The sequence below is a fragment of the Anolis sagrei genome, chromosome Y, assembly GCF_037176765.1.
Source record: "Anolis sagrei isolate rAnoSag1 chromosome Y, rAnoSag1.mat, whole genome shotgun sequence".
Taxonomy (NCBI): Eukaryota; Metazoa; Chordata; class Lepidosauria; order Squamata; family Dactyloidae; genus Anolis; species Anolis sagrei.
This window is the reverse complement of record NC_090035.1, coordinates 8,250,242-8,268,175: the sequence shown is the minus strand read 5'-3', so window position 1 is coordinate 8,268,175 and position 17,934 is coordinate 8,250,242. Positions and strand designations below refer to the sequence as shown.

Below are 17,934 nucleotides of genomic sequence, written 5' to 3'. Positions count from 1 at the left end.
AGAAAGGATAATTATACACTTAATCCGATTATCTCTGTGCCATTGACTCTGCTGCTAGATTTGAAAAATGCCAACATAATTTTGGTATTTTTTTTAAAGGGTGCTCCAGTTCCTGTTATGCATGTCTTGTTGTTTTTCGAGAGGACGTTGGGAAACGTCGCATTAGATTCCAATTAAATAGGAGCCTCCATATATCAAGCATGATTATCCCAGGTCCCAATGTCGTCTGAGAGGTCACAAGGATCGGTTTTGCGGGGTTGCAATCAAGACCCCCAATTTATGTCCCTGGCTACAAAAAACAAGCTCTGTTTCTGTGAGTTTTTTTCCTGTCTAAGACAGCATTTCTCAACCTCGGGTGGGGGGTTGTGAAGGGGTTTCAGAGGGGTCATAGAATCATAGAATCAAAGAGTTGGAAGAGACCTCATGGGTCATCCAGTCCAACCCCACTCTGCCAAGAAGCAGGAATATTGCATTCAAATCACCCCTGACAGATGGCCATCCAGCCCCTGTTTAAAAGCTTCCAAAGAAGGAGCCTCCACCACACTCCGGGGCAGAGAGTTCCACTGCTGAACGGCTCTCACAGCCAGGAAGTTCTTCCTCATGTTCAGATGGAATCTCCTCTCTTGTAGTTTGAAGCCATTGTTCCGCGTCCTAGTCTCCAAGGAAGCAGAAAACAAGCTTGCTCCCTCCTCCCTGTGGCTTCCTCTCACATATTTATACATGGCTATCATGTCTCCTCTCAGCCTTCTCTTCTTCAGGCTAAACATGCCCAGCTCCTTAAGCCGCTCCTCATAGGGCTTGTTCTCCAGACCCTTGATCATTTTAGTCGCCCTCCTCTGGACATATTCCAGCTTGTCAATATCTCTTGAATTGTGGTGCCCAGAATTGGAGACAATATTCCAGGTGTGGTCTAACCAGAGCAGAATAGAGGGGTAGCATGACTTCCCTAGAAGTCTTAGGAGCCCCTTTGGCAGAAAAGGCTGGAAGGCCATCTGTCGGGGGTGCTTTGAATGCAATTTTCCTGCTTCTTGGCAGAATGGGATTGGACTGGATGGCCCATGAGGTCTCTTCCAACTCTAGGATTCTATGATTCTAAGGCTGAAGATCTCTCCGCCTGTCCTTCTCTTCCTTTTTGGAAACAGATGGAATATCCTTCCACCAAAAGCCCTCCTCTGCTATGATTGGCCAGCCTCTCAGCCAAGGGGAGGGCTGTTTCTGAGACTCCAAGTGGGGAGGGGAGAGCAGGCATGCTCAGCGCATGGCAGCATGGTGCACATGTGCGGGCGAGGGAGAGCATGTGAGGCTGGAGGAAGGCTTGCTCTAGCAAGTCCCTTCAAGGCATGGGGATTCTATATGGGAAGTTTGGCCCAATTCTATCATTGGGGGGCGGGGGCGGGTTCAGAATGCTCTTGGCATTGTTGTTTATTCGTTCAGTCACTTCCGACTCTTCGTGACCTCAAGGACCAGTCCATGGCAGAGCTCCCTCTTGGCTGTCACCACCCCCAGCTTTTTCAGAGTCAAGCCAGTCACTTCAAGGATGCCATCCATCTATCTTGCCCTTGGTCAGCCCCTCTTCCTTTTTCCTTCCATTTTCCCCAGCATCATTGTCCTCTCTAAGCTTTCCTATCTTCTCATGATGTGGACAAAGTACTTCATCTTTGCCTCCAGTGAGCAGTCGGGCTTTATTTCCTGATGTAGGTGAACTATAAATCCCATAAACTATAACTCCCAAATGTCAAGATCTATTTTACCCAAACTCCACCAGGATTTACATTTGGGTATGTTGACTACAAGTGCCAAGTTTGGTCCACATCTATCATTGTTTGGCTCCACAGTGTTCTCTGGAGGTAGGACTACAACTCCAAAAACCCAAGGTCAATTCCCACTAAACTCTTTTGGTATTTTCTGTTGGTCATGGGAGTTCTGTGTGTCAAGTCTGTTTCAATTCCATCATTGGTGGTGTTCAGAATGCTCTTTGATTGTAGGTGAACTATAAATCCCAGCAACTATAACTCCCAAATGTCAACGTCTATTTTACCAAAACTCCACCAGTATTCACATTTGGGCATATTGACTACTCGTGCCAAGTTTGGTCCAGATCCATCATTGTTTGAGTCCACAGTGCTCTCTGGATGTAGGTGAACCACAACTCCAAAAACCCAAGGTCAATTCCCACTAAACCCTTTTGGTATTTTCTGTTGGTCATGGGAGTTCTGTGTGCCAAGTTTGGTTCAATTCCTTCTTTGGTGGAGTTCAGAATGCTGTTTGATTGTAGGTAACTATAAATTCCAGCAACTACAACTCCCAAATGTCAAGGTCTATTGTCCCCAAAACTCCACCAGTGTTCACATTTGGGCATATTGAATATTCGGGCCAAGTTTGGTCCAGATCCATCATTGTTTGAATCCACAGTGCTCTCTGGATGTAAGTGAACTACAACTCCAAAAACCCAAGGTCAATTCCCACTAAACTCTTTTGGTATTTTCTGTTGGTCATGGGAGTTCTGTGTGCCAAGTTTGTTTCAATTCCATCATTGGTGTAGTTCAGAATGCTCTTTCATTGTAGGTGAACTATAAATCCCAGCAAATACAACTCCCAAATGTCAAGGTCTATTCTCCCCAAAACTCCACCAGTGTTCACATTTGGGCATATTGAGTACTCGTGCCAAGTTTGGTCCAGATCCATCATTGTTTGAATCCACAGTGCTCTCTGGATGTAGGTGAAGTACAACTCCAAAAACACAAGGTCAATGCCCACTAAACTCTTTTGGTATTTTCTGTTGGTCACGGGAATTCTGTGTGCCAAGTTTGGTTCAATTCCTTCGTTGGTGGAGTTCAGAATGCTCTTTGATTGTAGGTAACTATAAATCCCAGCAACTACAACTCCCAAACGTCAAGGTCTATTTTCCACAAACTCCACCAGTGTTCACATTTGGGCATATTGAGTACTCGTGCCAAGTTTGGTCCAGATCCAGTGCTCTCAGGATGTAGGTGAACTACAACTCCAAAACCCAAGGTCAATTCCCACTAAACTCTTTTGGTATTTTCTGTTGGTCATGGAGGTTCTGTGTGGGAAGTTTGGCCCAATTCTATGGTGGGGTTCAAGGGGCTCTTTGATTGTAGATGAACTATAAATTCCAGCAACTACAACTCCCAAATGTCAAGGTCTATTTTCCACAAACTCCACCAGTATTCAAATTTGAACATATTGGGTATTTGCACCAAATTTGGTCAAGTGAATGAAAATAGATCCTCCATATCAGATATTTACATTATGATGCATAACAGGAGCAAATTTACAATTATGAAGTAGCAATGAAACTAATTTTATGGTTGGGGATCATCACAACATGAGGAACTGTATTAAGGGGTTGCGACATTAAGACAGCACAATGCAAGTATGGTATTAGAAAATGTCCTTCTCTACAGCAACTCAGGGCAAGCACAGTCTCAGAGATCTGAACCCAAGTGGTAATCCTTAAACTCAAACATAGCTGGCCTTGCACATTCCAGGGAAGGTATGTCAGCCTAGTTTTCCTCTCTTCTGAATGCTTTTCGAGTTACCTTAATTCATCAGTTCTTTCTGGCTCTGTTCATTGCCAAATCCCAGTGAGAGCCTCAGAGAAATGGCTCTCAACATCTGGTCTTCCAGATGTGTTTCAGACTCCAGGTCCCAGATGCTCCAGTCAACACAGACAATGGTTAGGGATTCTGGGAATTGAAATCAATCTGGACAGCCAAGTGTTGAGAAGGACAGGTTGCTTACCCAGTAATCATCAGTGAAATCACACAACTGGGTAATACTGCGCCTGCACGGGACTCAACGCATCTTTGCAAAGACTTAGTGTTAAAGCGCAGTTGTGTGATTCACAGAGACGACAAAGAAGGATCCCTGCTTCAGATTGCCTCCAGAATCTACTCAATTCTAAGGCCAAAACCAGCTTGGCTTTTCCTACTCCAAAATAGTAAAGTAAAGGTAAAGGTTCCCCCTGACATTAAGTCTAGTCATATTTGACTCTAAGGGGGAGTGGGGGGGGGGGGGTGTTCATCTCCATTTCTAAGTTGAAGAGCCGGTGTTGTCCATAGACACCTCCAAGGTCATGTAGCCAGCATGACTGCATGGAGCAACATTATCTTGCCACTAGAGCAGTACCTATTGATCTACTCACATTTGCATGATTTTGAACTACTAGGTTTGCAGAAACTGGGGCTAACAGTGGGAGCTCACCCTGCTCCTCAGATTCGAACTGCCAACATTTAGGTCAGCAAGTTCAGCAGCTCAGTGGTCAGACCTCACAACCTCAGAGGATGCCTGGCATAGATGCAGGTGAAACATCAGGAGAGAATGCTTCTGGAACATGGCCATACAGCCCAGAAAACATACCGCAACGCAGTGATTCTGGCCATGAAAGCCTTCAACGATACAGTTTTAACAAGAGCTGCTTGTGAGGAAAACATGAAAACTAAACTTGTATCATCAAAGAGGAGTGAGACTGGTCTTTTCCTCAGAAACGCTGGGTGAATAGTATTGTTCCTGTCAATCTCATGCCCTTCCAGACAGACTAGATGAGTGGTTCTCAACCTTGGGGTCGGGACCCCTGGAGGGGTCACGAGGGGGTGTCAGAGGGGTCGCCAAAGACCATCACCGACAGTATTTTCTGTTGGTCTCTGTGGGAAGTTTGGCCTAATTCTATCGTTGGTGGGCTTCTGGATGCTCTTTGTTTGTAGGTGAACTATAAATCCCAGCAACTACAACTCCCAAATGTCAAGGTCTATTTTCCTCGAACTTCACCAGTGTTCACATATGGGCAGATTGAACATTTGTGCCAAGTTTGATCCAGAATCATCATTGTTTGAATCCACAGTGCTCTCTGGGTGTAGGCAAACTACAACTCCCAAACTCAAGGTCAATGCCCACCAAACCCTTCCAGTATTTTCCATTGGTCATGGGAGTTCTGTGTGCCAAGTTTGGTCCAATTCCATCATTGGTAGAGTTCAGAATGCTCTTTGAATGTAGGTGAACTATAAATCCCAGCAACTACAATTCCCAAATGACAAAATCAATCCTCCCATCCTAACCCCACCAGTATTCAAATTAGGGCATATTGGGTATTTGTGCCAAATTTGGTCCAGTGAATAAGAATACAACCTGCATATCAGGTATTTACATAACAATTCATAACAGCAGCCAAATTACAATTATGAAGTAGCAAAGAAAATAATTTAATGGCCGGGGGTCACCACAACATGAGGAACTGTATTAAGGGGTCGCAGCATTAGGAACGTTGAGAACCACTGGACTAGATTAACTCATAGCTAGGCTTTAGAATCATAGAATCAAAGAGTTGGAAGAGACCTCATGGGCCATCCAGTCCAACCCCATTCTGCCAAGAAGCAGGAATATTGCATTCAAATCACCCCTGACAGATGGACATCCAGCCTCTGTTTAAAAGCTTCCAAAGAAGGAGCCTCCACCACACTCCGGGGCAGAGAGTTCCACTGCTGAACGGCTCTCACAGTCAGGAAGTTCTTCCTCATGTTCAGATGGAATCTCCTCTCTTGTAGTTTGAAGCCATTGTTCCGCGTCCTAGTCTCCAAGGAAGCAGATAACAAGCTTGCTCCCTCCTCCTCCCTGTGGCTTCCTCTCACATATTTATACATGGCTATCATATCTCCTCTCAGCCTTCTCTTCTTCAGGCTAAACATGCCCAGTTCCCTAAGCCGCTCCTCATAGGGCTTGTTCTCCAGACCCTTGATCCTTTTAGTCGGCCTCCTCTGGACACATTCCAGCTTGTCAATATCTCTCTTGAATTGTGGTGCCCAGAATTGGACACAATATTCCAGATGTGGTCTAACTAAAGCAGAATAGAGGGGGTAGCATTACTTCCTTAGATCTAGACACTATGCTCCTATTGATGCAGGCCAAAATCCCATTGGCTTTTTTTGCTGCTTTTAAAATCTTAAACCAACTCTGGAGTCGTTTTCCTTCCAAAACAACTCATTTTCTACAATTGTGTTCTGTTTGAAACACAGTTATACAAAGGATGGACAGTCCTGCCATTTGGACTCATATACAGAGGCTAAGCATATTTGAAGCTGCAAGGTCGTTCAGTACTAATCAAGTTGGCCAGTTGTAACATTCACACTTGCCTCCAACAAACAAGAGTTCTTTCTCCCAACCTGGATATTATTCCACAGATATATAAACCCATTAAACCCCACTTGCCTTGGTTCTAAGAGGCTCACAACCTCTGAGAATGCCTGCCATAGATGCAGGCGAAATGTCAGGAGAGAATGCTTCTGGAACATGGCCAGACAACCTCGAAAACTCACAACAAGCCAGTGATTCCAGCCATCAAAACCTTTAACAACTCACTAAGCATATTATTGAAATAAAACATGACAAACTCTTCAGGGCTCTGATAGGATCCTGCGCAAACTTCATGACCGTTGCCTGCTTAGCCGAGAAATGGCTCCGCAATCCGCACTCGCCTTTTCCCCTCCCTGCCTGAAGCACAGTTGTGTCAAATGGACTGTTTCCTACCGAGAGCCAAATTGAAGGCATCATTCATCCGCTCCCTTCCTCAGGCGAGATTAGGTGAGACAAAGCCCAAGAGAGCACATTACTTGGGGAAGGTGTTCAATTACCTCTTTTGTCACATGTGTCAAGAACCGCTGCTACTAAGCCTAATAAATGACCACAGAGAGGTTTGGTTTCCCAAGGCTAAACCCAGCTGAATGCCGGGTTTATAGAGAGAGCCCGAGGCAGGAAACCCTCCATTTTAGCACCTGATGGAGTGTGTTTATGAACATCTGTGCAGCGTACAGAGGGATTTCAGTATCCTCCTTTTTCGATCCTAATTTCTCCAAAACACTGGAAGACATTTTAAGAGTGTCATAGATTCAAATGTGATCCCTTTCTAATTTCACTTCGTCTGGAAAAACATGGTCAGCACCAAATGCACACTGCATGGCTTTCCAAAAAGAAAAATACTTATAGAATCATAGAATCAAAGAGTTGGAAGAGACCTCCTGGGCCATCCAGTCCAACCCCATTCAGCCAAGAAGCATGAATATTGCATTCAAATCACCCCTGACAGATGGCCATCCAGCCTCTGTTTAAAAGCTTCCAATGAAGGAGCCTCCACTACACTCCGGGGCAGAGAGTTCCACTGCTGAACGGCTCTCACAGTCAGGAAGTTCTTCCTCATGTTCAGATGGAATCTCCTCTCTTGTAGTTTGAAGCCATTGTTCCATTGCGTCCTAGTCTCTAAGAAAACAGAAAACAAGCTTGCTCCCTCCTCCCTGTGGCTTCCTCTCACATATTTATACATGGCTATCATATCTCCTCTCAGCCTTCTCTTCTTCAGGCTAAACATGCCCAGCTCCTCAAGCCGCTCCTCATAGGGCTTGTTCTCCAGACCTTTTATCATTTTAGTCGCTCTCCTCTGGACACATTCCAGCTTGTCAATATCTCTCTTGAATTGTGGTGCCCAGAATTGGACACCATATTCCAGATGTGGTCTAACCAAAGGGATAGCATTACTTCCCTAGATCTAGACAGTAGGCTCCTCTTGATGCAGGCCAAAATCCCATTGGCTTTTTTTGCCGCCACATCACATTGTTGGCTCATGTTTAACTTGTTGTCCACGAGGACTCCAAGATCTTTTTCACACGTACTGCTCTCGAGCCAGGCATTGTCCCCCATTTTGTATCTTTGCATTTCGTTTTTCCTGCCAAAGTGGAGTATCTTGCATTTGTCACTGTTGAACTTCATTTTGTTAGTTTTGGCCCATCTCTCTAATCTGTCAAGATCGTTTTGAATCCTGCTCCTGTCCTCTGGAGTATTGGCTCTCCCTCCCAATTTGGTGTCGTCTGCAAACTTGATGATCCTGCCTTCTAACCCTTCATCTAAGTCATTAATAAAGATATTGAACAGGACCGGGCCCAGGACAGAACCCTGCTGATGGCACTCTGCTCATCACTTCTTTCCAGGATGAAGAGGAAGCATTGGTGAGAATCACCCTCTGTGTTCGTCCACTTAACCAATTACAGATCCACCTCACCGTAGTTTTGCCTAGCCCACTTTGGACTAGTTTCCTTGCCAGAAGGTCATGATGTCAAGGAAAAATACCAGTTCATGCTTTTTTGTGTTCTTAAAATATTAACTGCACTAACCATGTACAATATGACTCTGTCATACTACACATGTACTCGCTTTAACCCAGGTATGGGCAAACTTGGGCCTTCCCTTCAGGTGTTTTGGACTTCGACTCCCACCTTTCCAAACAGTCTCAGGCCCCTTCTATTTCCTTTTCCTAAGGAAAGAGCCTGAAGCTGTTAGGAATGGTGGGAGTTGCAGTTCAAAACACGTGGAGGGAGGATTCAAGTATGCCCATTCCTGCCTTAACCCATCATTTTCAATCTACAAGGGTTATCTGGAAAGTAAGCTTACAAGGCACATAACTCTCACACGGAATTTCCTTGGTGGAAGTTGGTCTCATTGCCATGTAGCAGCAAGCCAGCAGAAATGAACAAGCAGTGCCAGTCGTCAGTAGCTCATCAACTGGCATTGTGGAGGAAGTTAGAGATGAGCGTTCCCATTTTGTTTCCCTCCAATTGCAAAGTTTACGCTGTACAAGGGATATCCAGAAAGTAAGGTTACAAGGCACGAAGCTCTCGTGGGTAATTTTCTCAGGGAAAGTTGGTATCACTGTTGTGTAGAGGAAGCCAGCAGAAGCAAACGAGCAGTGCCAGTTGTCAATAGCTCAGCAACTGGCATGGTGAAGGTTAGAGATGAGCGTTCTCATTCCGTTTCCCTCCAAGTGCAAAGTTCACGCTGTACAAGGCATATATTATCCAGAAAGTAAGGTTACAAGGCACATAGCTCTTGCAGGGAATTCTCCCTGAGGAAGTTGGTCTCACTGCCATGTACCGGGAAGCCAGTAGAAGCAAACGAGCAGTGTCAGTCGTCAGTAGCTCATCAACTGGTATTGTGGTGAAAGTTAAGAGATGAGCGTTCTCATTTTGTTTCCCTCCAATTGCAAAGTTTGTGCTGTACGAGGGATAACCGGAAAGTCAGGTTATAAGGCACATAGGTCTCATGGGGAATTTTCTCAGGGGAAATTGGTATCACTTCCATGTAGTGGAAGCCAGCGGAAGCAAACGAGCAGTGCCAGTTGTCAGTAACTCGTTGACTAGCATTGTGGTGAAGGTTAGAGATGAGTGTTCTCATTCCGTTTCGCTCCAAGTGCAAAGTTTGTGCTGTACAAGGGATATCTGGAAAGTAAGGTTACAAGGCACATAGCTCTCATGGGGAATTTTCTCAGGGGAAGTTGGTATCACTGCTGTATAGCAGGAAGCCAGTGGAAGTGAACGAGCAGTGCCAGTTGTCAGTAGCTCATCAACTGGTGTGGTGAAGGTTAGAGATGAGCATTCTCATTTCATTTCCCTCCAAGTGCAAAGTTTGTGCTGTACAAGGGATATCCGGAAAGTAAGGTTACAAGGCACGTAGCTCTCATGGGGAATTTTCTCTGTGGAAGCTGGTCTCACTGCCATGTAGCGGGAAGCCAGTAGAAGCAAACGAGCAGTGTCAGTCGTCAGTAGCTCATTGACTGGAGTTGTGGTGAAAGTTAGAGATGAGCATTCTCATTCCGTTTCCCTCCAAGTTCAAAGTTCGCACTGTACAAGGGATATCCAGAAAGTAAGGTTACAAGGCACATAGCTCTTGCAGGGAATTTTCCCTGGGGAAGTTGGTCTCACTGCCATGTACCAGGAAGCCAGTAGAAGCAAACGAGCAGTGCCAGTCATCAGTAGCTCGTCAACTGGTATTGTGGTGAACATTAGAGATGAACATCCTCATTCCATTTCCCTTCAAGTGCAAAGTTTGCACTGTAATATACTACCCAAATGCTAAGGGCATGAACGCCACTGTGATTCGCAGTGGAATCATTTCAGTCTTTGGAGAGGACGTAATGTCAAGACAGCAATTGACCAAATAGGTACGGAATATATTGTGAGACCATGAAGAAACTTCGCAGAGCCATCCAAAACAAACATCATGGGATGCTTACGGTGGGAGTCTGTCTCTTTCATGACAATGCATATCCACACATCTCTCATGCAACACAAGAGTCGCTGACTTACTTTTGTTGGGATGTTTTAATCCCCCTCTCTCACAGCCCCGATCTCGCACCCAGTGATTATCACCTGTTCACTAAATTGAAGGAACACCTGGGTGGAAAACACTTTTCTGACGGCAAGGCAAAAATCGAAGTGGTGAACCGGCTGAAACGGGCGGAGGGAAACTTCTATGACACAAACATCAAAAACTTGTCCCACAGATGACAAAATGTATTGAACTGAATGGTGATTATGTGGAAAAATAATGTCATGCCTATTCTACAATCCATGTAAGTTTCCCTAAAATATATTCATTCTTTGTATTTTAAAAGAATCTTGTAACCTTACTTTCTGGATAACCCTTGTAGTTGTTTGTGTCTTTGTTTCCTATACACAAATGACAAAGCCACTGCTAACAGAGTAACGCCTGGAACTTGTCCCTTATGAGTGCTGGCCTAAGAGCCCTTACCAGTAGTGAGCACCGCGTTATCCTCCGCCACTTTGGAGATGTAGGCATCAGGGTTAACACAAAAGTCACTGGAACCCTATGGAAGAACACAGAAGAAAGAAAAGAAATGTAATCACCATACATATCAACAGCACTCTCTTTTGTAAAAGCTATAGAAGTTTTCATTTTAGGAAAGCAAAGCAAACTAACCAGATCACAAATGTCCAATTTGTAGCTTGGCTATCTCCAAACGCAATGAAAACCTGTGTATTTCATAGAATCAAAGAGTTGGAAGAGACCTCATGGGCCATCCAGTCCAACCCCATTCTACCAAGAAGCAGGAATATTGCATTCAAATCACCCCTGACAGATGGCCATCCAGCCTCTGTTTAAAACCCTCCAAAGGAAGAACCTCCACCACACTCTGGGGCAGAGAGTTCCACTGCTGAACAGGTCTCACAGTCAGAAAGTTCTTCCTCATGTTCAGGTGGAATCTCCTCTCTTGTAGTTTGAAGCCATTGTTCCGCGTCCTAGTCTCCAGGGCAGCAGAAAACAAGTTCGCTCCCTCCTCCCTAAGACTTCCTCTCACATATTTATACATGGCTATCATGTCTCCTCTCAGCCTTCTCTTCTTCAGGCTAAACATGCCCAGCTCCTTAAACCGCTTCTCATAGGGCTTGTTCTCCAGACCCTTGATCATTTGAGTCGCCCTCCTCTGGACACATTCCAGCTTGTGGTGCCCGGAATTGTGGTGCCCGGAATTGGACACAATATTCCAGGTGTGGTCTAACCAAGGCAGAATAGAGCATGGGGAGCATGACTTCCCTGGATCTAGATACTATGCTCCTATTGATGCAGGTCAAAATCCCATTGGCTTTTTTTGCCGCCACATCACATTGTTGGCTCATGTTTAACTTGTCCTCCATGAGGACTCCAAGATCTTTTTCACACGTACTGCTCTCGAGCCAGGCATTGTCCCCCATTCTGTCTCTTTGCATTTCGTTTTTTCTGCCTAAGTGGAGTATCTTGCATTTGTCACTGTTGAACTTCATTTTGTTAGTTTTGGCCAATCATCTCTCTGATCTGTTAAGATCGTTTTGAATTCTGCTCCTGTCTTCCATTTATTGCCAAAACATTTCTGACGAGTGATTTGAGAGAGGTTCCTTCTAGTGCTCTGCTCAGGCACAGTTTACCCAGTTGTGTAATTCACAGAGACTGTTCTGTCGCACGCTGGGCCTGTAAATAGTTGTCTTTAAAACAGGACTTGCAACCTTTGCCCAACGGGAAGCCAGGGGCCTAAAGAGAAGTTCTCAGAGGTTTCCACCACAGTCTTTAGATGGCTTGAGAAGTACAACAAAGCCTTTTATTAATGAACAATCAAACAGAAACTTCTCTTGTCTTCAGTAAAGTTAAGCAAATGATTCCACGCTTTTAGGCAACTGGTGAATTCCTAATCTTGCCCACGAAGGACAGGCAACTGTCTTCAATACCTTCTTCTTTAAAGGAAAATTCCCTTTTTAACTTCTCCCAGGCTGACTGTAATCTAACCCTTACTGATGTGGGCTCCGCTACCGGGTCGAACTGTGTCCCAAATGCCGAGTGGACCTACCAGCAAGGCAGTAGATGTTCTCCAGCTGGAGTTCTTTGGTTTTTAGGGCTGTTTTCCTGGAAATTCTTAAAGGTTGAAGCTTTTGTACAGGGGAAGTTTACACACGTCCTGTACATAGCTTTCCTTGCTGAGACTAACTAAAAAATGGCTCCCTTTCCTTCCCAATTGCCCTGAGCAAGGGGCGGGACCAAACTCAACGATGATGGGCAGGTGGCTTGCCCTACAACTGCAACCAAAAGAAGCCACCTATCTGCAGAGTCCCTGAAACTTAGGACTGCAAACAAACATTCAATGCAAAGCAAACAAAATTGGAGCTGCTGGTACAGCTGTACCAGAACAGAGAACATGAAGAAGAATACTATATTTTTGACCCCATAGTCCACACCCTCCAAAAAACGTACACAATGAGGGCAATCCAGCCCAGGGAAAAGTTCAGCAAGCGTTGTCCCCAAGGCACTTACCACCGCAACAGCCAGCTCCAGACCCAGGGAAGCCCAGCTCACGACAAGGGCGAGAACCCCGAGAAGACACACTCTGCAGAAAGAGAAGGAAACACAGAATCGTCTGGCAGGCGTATCGGCTCCAGTTCTCATGCCTTAATTGTCAATGAAGAGTATAATTCAGAGTTCAAAGCAGGACAGAAGAGGGGAAACTAGCAATCAATTTATCCTTCTGTAACTGGCAATTTGAAGAAGGAACTGCTCAAGTCGTTATTCAAATCTGCAGCAGACAGCGGGTTCTTTGCAAGAGAACCGCTTATTAATAAAACAGATGTTTGTCAGAAAATATGAACAAAGCCAAGAGGACTGCAGTTTGTGCGTTTCAAACCCTTCATAGCTCAAAATGAGGCTCAATTGCTCCTCCCTTTCTGCATCTGTATCTATTTATTTATATTTATTTACTATACTTGTGTACCGCCTTTCTCAGCCTGATCAGCAACTCAAAGCGGTTACCTGTACTTAGTGAGCCCCCAGTGGCGCAGCAAGTTAAACTGCTGAGCTGATAAACATGCTGACCGAAAGGTCAGTGGTTCGAATCCAGGAAGTGAGGTGAGCTTCTACTATAAGCCCCAGCTTTTGCCAACCTAGCAGTTCGAAAACATGCAAAATGTGAGTAGATCAATAGGTACCGCTTCGGTGGGAGGCTAACAGAGCTCCATGCAATCATGCTAGCCACATGGTTTGATTCTGGGGAGCGGAGTGAGCTCCTGCTATTAGCTCCAGCTTCCACCAACCTAGCAGTTTGAAAGCACGCACATTTGAGTGAATCAATAGGTACCGCTTCAACAGGAAGGTAACAGAGCTCCATGCAATCATGCTGGCCGCATGATTTGATTCTGGGGAGCGGGATGAGCTCCTGCTATTAGCTCCAGCTTCCACAAACCTAGCAGTTTGAAAGCACGCACATTTGAGTGAATCAATAGGTACCGCTTCAACGGGAAGGTAACAGAGCTCCATACAATCATGCTGGCCGCATGATTTGATTCTGGGGAGCAGGATGAGCTCCCACTATTAGCTCCAGCTTCCACCAACCTAGCAGTTCGAAAACATGCAAAATGTGAGTAGATCAATAAGTACTGCTTCAGTGGGAAGCTAAGAGAGCTCCATGCAATCATGCTGGCCATATGGTTTGATTCTGGGGAGCGGGATGAGCTCCCACTATTAGCTCCAGCTTCCACCAACCTAGCAGTTTGAAAGCACGCAAAGTTGAGTTATTTAATATGTCTCCTGGTGGCGCAGTGGTTTAAACTGCTGAGCTGCTGAACGTGCTGACCAAAAGGTCAGTGGTTCGAATCTGGAGAGCGGGGTGAGCTCCCACTGTTAGCCCCAGCTTCTGTCAAGCTAGCAATTCAAAAACATGCAAATGTGAGTAGATCAATAGATACCGCTTCAGCAAGAAGGTAACGGCACACCATGCAGACATGCTGGCCACATGACTTTGGAGGTGTCTATGGACAACACTGGCTCTTTGGCTTAGAAATGGACATAAGAACCACCCCTCAGAGTCTGACACGACTAGACTTAATGTCAAGGGGAAACCTTTACCACCTAGTATGTATAAGCCCGTGGATCCCCAATGGTGCAGCAGGTTAAACTGCCGAGCTGATAAACTTGCTGACCAAAAGGTCAGTGGTTCGAAACCAGGGAGTGAGGTGAGCTTCTACTATTAGCCCCAGCTTTTGCCAACCTAGCAGTTCGAAAACATGCAAAATGTGAGTAGATCAATAGGTACCCTTTGCAGTTCGGTGGGAAGCTAACAGAGCTCCATGCAATCATGCTGGCCACATGACCTTGGAGGTGTCTATGGACAACGCCAGCTCTTCAGCTTAGAAATGGAGATGAGCACATCCCTCCCAGAGCCGGACTCAACTAGACTTAATGTCAGGGGAAACCTCTACCTTTACAATCATGCTGGTCACATGACCTTGGAGGTGTCTATGGACAACGGTAGCTCTTCAGCTTAGAAATGGAGATGAGCACATTCCCCCCAGAGCCGGACTCAATTAGACTTAATGTCAGGGGAAACCTCTACCTTTACAATCATGCTGACCACACGACCTTGGAGGTGTCTATGGACAACGCCAGCTCTTCAGCTTAGAAATGGAGATGAGCACTCCCCCACCCAAGCCAGAGTCAACTGGACTCAATGTCAGGGGAAACCTTTACCTTTAGTATATATAAGGCCAAAGTATCCTGGCTCAGAACTTGGGACAGAAAATGTGAGGACCAAAGAAATACAAACAAATAGTTTTATGTTCTCCTGTCCAGTCTCTGATCCAGACAGGTATGGAGATAAGTCTCAATGCTTGTTTTAATGAAACATGCTAGGTAGACCTGGGAAAACTCACAGCAACCCACTAGTGCCACTATTTCATTTTCATACGCTTCAGTCATTGCGCTCAAATCAACTTACCCGATAAGAATGCCTTTTGAGTTTCTAATTAATCCAAACAGCACCAGCAAACAGATCAAGACGTGGAAGAGGAGCAGGCCCAGGTATCCCAGCCATCTGCAACAAAACCCAAAAAGGTATATTATGAGACACAAATAGTTTGCAAGCGAGAAGCAAGCTTTATAGAATCATAGAATCATAGAATCAAAGAGTTGGAAGAGACCTCATGGGCCATCCAGTCCAACCCCATTCTGCCAAGAAGCAGGAATATTGCATTCAAATCACCCCTGACAGATGGCCATCCAGCCTCTGTTTAAAAGCTTCCAAAGAGGGAGCCTCCGCCACACTCCGGGGCAGAGAGTTCCACTGCTGAACGGCTCTCACAGTCAGGAAGTTCTTCCTCACGTTCAGATGGAATCTCCTCTCTTGTAGTTTGAAGCCATTGTTCCATTGTTCCATTCCTAGTCTCCAAGGAAGCAGAAAACAAGCTTGCTCCCTCCTCCCTGTGGCTTCCTCTCACATATTTATACATGGCTATCACATCTCCTCTCAGGCTTCTCTTCTACAGGCTAAACATGCCCAGCTCCTTAAGCCGCTCCTGATAGGGCTTGTTCTCCAGACCCGTGATCATTTTAGTCGCCCTCCTCTGGACACATTCCAGCTTGTCAATATCTCTCTTGAATTGTGGTGCCCAGAATTGGACACAATATTCCAGGTGTGGTCTAACCAAAGCAGAATAGAGGGGTAGCATGACTTCCCTGGACCTAGACACTATGCTCCTCTTGATGCAGGCCAAAATCCCATTGGCTTTTTTTGCCGCCACATCACATTGTTGGCTCATGTTTAACTTGTTGTCCACGCGGACTCCGAGATCTTTTTCACACGTACTGCTCTCGAACCAGGCATTGTCCCCCATTCTGTATGACTATACAGCCTGGAAAACTCACAGCAACCCAGTGATTCCAGCCATGAAAGCATTCGACGACACATTGATATGACATTGCTTTTCTCTGTCGTCGCACCCTGTCACACCATTATTGAAGACCATTCATCTTTAAGCTACTGGAGCCGGTAAAGTGATTATGAATGTTGGACTAGAGGCCATTGTTTGAATTCCTGTTCAGTCATAACAGAAATTAGAGAGATGGGCCAAAACTAACAAAATGAAGTTCAACAGTGACAAATGCAAGATACTCCACTTTCCCAGGAGAAATGAAATGCAAGGATACAGAACGGGGGACAATGCCTGGCTCGAGAGCAGTACATGTGAAAAAGATCTTGGAGTCCTCGTGGACAACAAATTAAACATGAGCCAACAATGTGATGTGGCGGCAAAAAAAGCCAATGGGATTTTGGCCTGCATCAATAGGAGCATAGTGTCCAGATCCAGGGAAGTCATGCTCCCCATGCTCTATTCCGCCTTGGTTAGACCACACCTGGAATATTGTGTCCAATTCTGGGCACCACAATTGAAGGGAGATATTGACAAGCTGGAATGTGTCCAGAGGAGGGCGACTAAAATGATCAAGGGTCTGTAGAACAAGCCCTATGAGGAGCGGCTTAAGGAGCTGGGCATGTTTAGCCTGAAGAAGAGAAGGCTGAGAGGAGATGTGATAGCCATGTATAAATATGTGAGAGGAAGCCACAGGGAGGAGGGAGCAAACTTGTTTTCTGCTTCCTTGGAGACTAGGACGTGGGAAAATGGCTTCAAACTACAAGAGAGGAGATTCCATCTGAACATGAGGAAGAACTTCCTGACTGTGAGAGCCGTTCAGCAGTGGAACTCTCTGCCCCGGAGTGTGGTGGAGGCTCCTTCTTTGGAAGCTTTTAAACAGAGGCTGGAGGGCCATCTGTCAGGGGTGATTTGAATGCAACATTCCTGCTTCTTGGCAGAATGGGGTTGGACTGGATGGCCCATAAGGTCTCTTCCAACTCTTTGATTCTGTGATTCTATGATTCTACTGGAGCCGGTAAAGTGATCATAGAATCATACAATCAAAGAGTTGGAAGAGACTTCATGGGCCATCCAGTCCAACCCCATTCTGCCAAGAAGCAGGAATATTGCATTCAAATCACCCCTGACAGATGGCCATCCAGCCTCTGCTTCAAAGCTTCCAAAGAAGGAGCCTCCACCACATTATGATTATGAATGTTGGACTAGAGGCCATTGTTTGAATTCCTGTTCAGTCATAAAAAATCATTGGTCAAGTGTCTCATCTTTACATCTTTTGAACAATCCGGGCTGAGAAAACTCTCCAATGTTTTCACCTTAGGGTCAACTTAAGTTCTAAACACCTTGAAAGCACGCAGCACCATCAAGCGCTATAAGAGACTCGACAGTGCCTCCGACCTTCCCCCGTTTAATGGCTGAGGAGTTCAATGCCTTCAAGTTCCCCAGCAAAGCTGACAGAAGTCAAAGCTTCATTACCACGACACATTTCCCGGCACCAGAAGGGAGCAAAGCGGCACAAAGATCACCCGCAAGGCCTCCCACGGCTCACCTGTACCAGTCATACTGATCCACACGATCTGCCAGCTCATCTAACGAGACCTCGTCGTTCTTCCAGAAAGGAATTTCTGTTGTCTGCCTCACCAGCTCGTCCAGGAGTCCCTGGAGTTTTTGGACCACGTGGAGATAATCCGTCTGCTTGGCGAACATGACCTCCAGGTCCCCCAAATAAGGCTCTGCTGTTTTGTTCAGAGCCACGGCAGTGTCACGCACCTGCGGGTGACGAAAAAAGGAAGGCGGGCTTTCAAGGAAATGTCAAACGTCAAGAGAAACGAGAAGAAACCGATCTAGGTAATTGCAATAATTCTCCCGACAAGACAGACTCTGTTCCATGCACTTGGAAAACCATGTATAC

At 45.6% G+C, this 17,934-nt stretch overlaps 1 protein-coding gene across 2 annotated transcripts in view; it reads right to left on the bottom strand.

Annotated features, from left to right (window-relative positions):
• The window catches only part of LOC137095321 (protein tweety homolog 3-like), a 178,693-nt gene that overhangs the window by 53,981 nt on the left and 106,778 nt on the right, over positions 1 to 17,934 (bottom strand). For both annotated transcript variants that reach the window (XM_067461817.1, XM_067461818.1), the window contains exons 4-7: positions 17,572 to 17,792; positions 15,092 to 15,187; positions 12,640 to 12,712; positions 10,591 to 10,666 (exon numbers count right to left, since the gene is read on the bottom strand). In XM_067461817.1, coding sequence (XP_067317918.1) covers positions 10,591 to 10,666; positions 12,640 to 12,712; positions 15,092 to 15,187; positions 17,572 to 17,792 — 466 coding nt within the window. The remainder of the gene's footprint in view (positions 1 to 10,590; positions 10,667 to 12,639; positions 12,713 to 15,091; positions 15,188 to 17,571; positions 17,793 to 17,934) is intronic.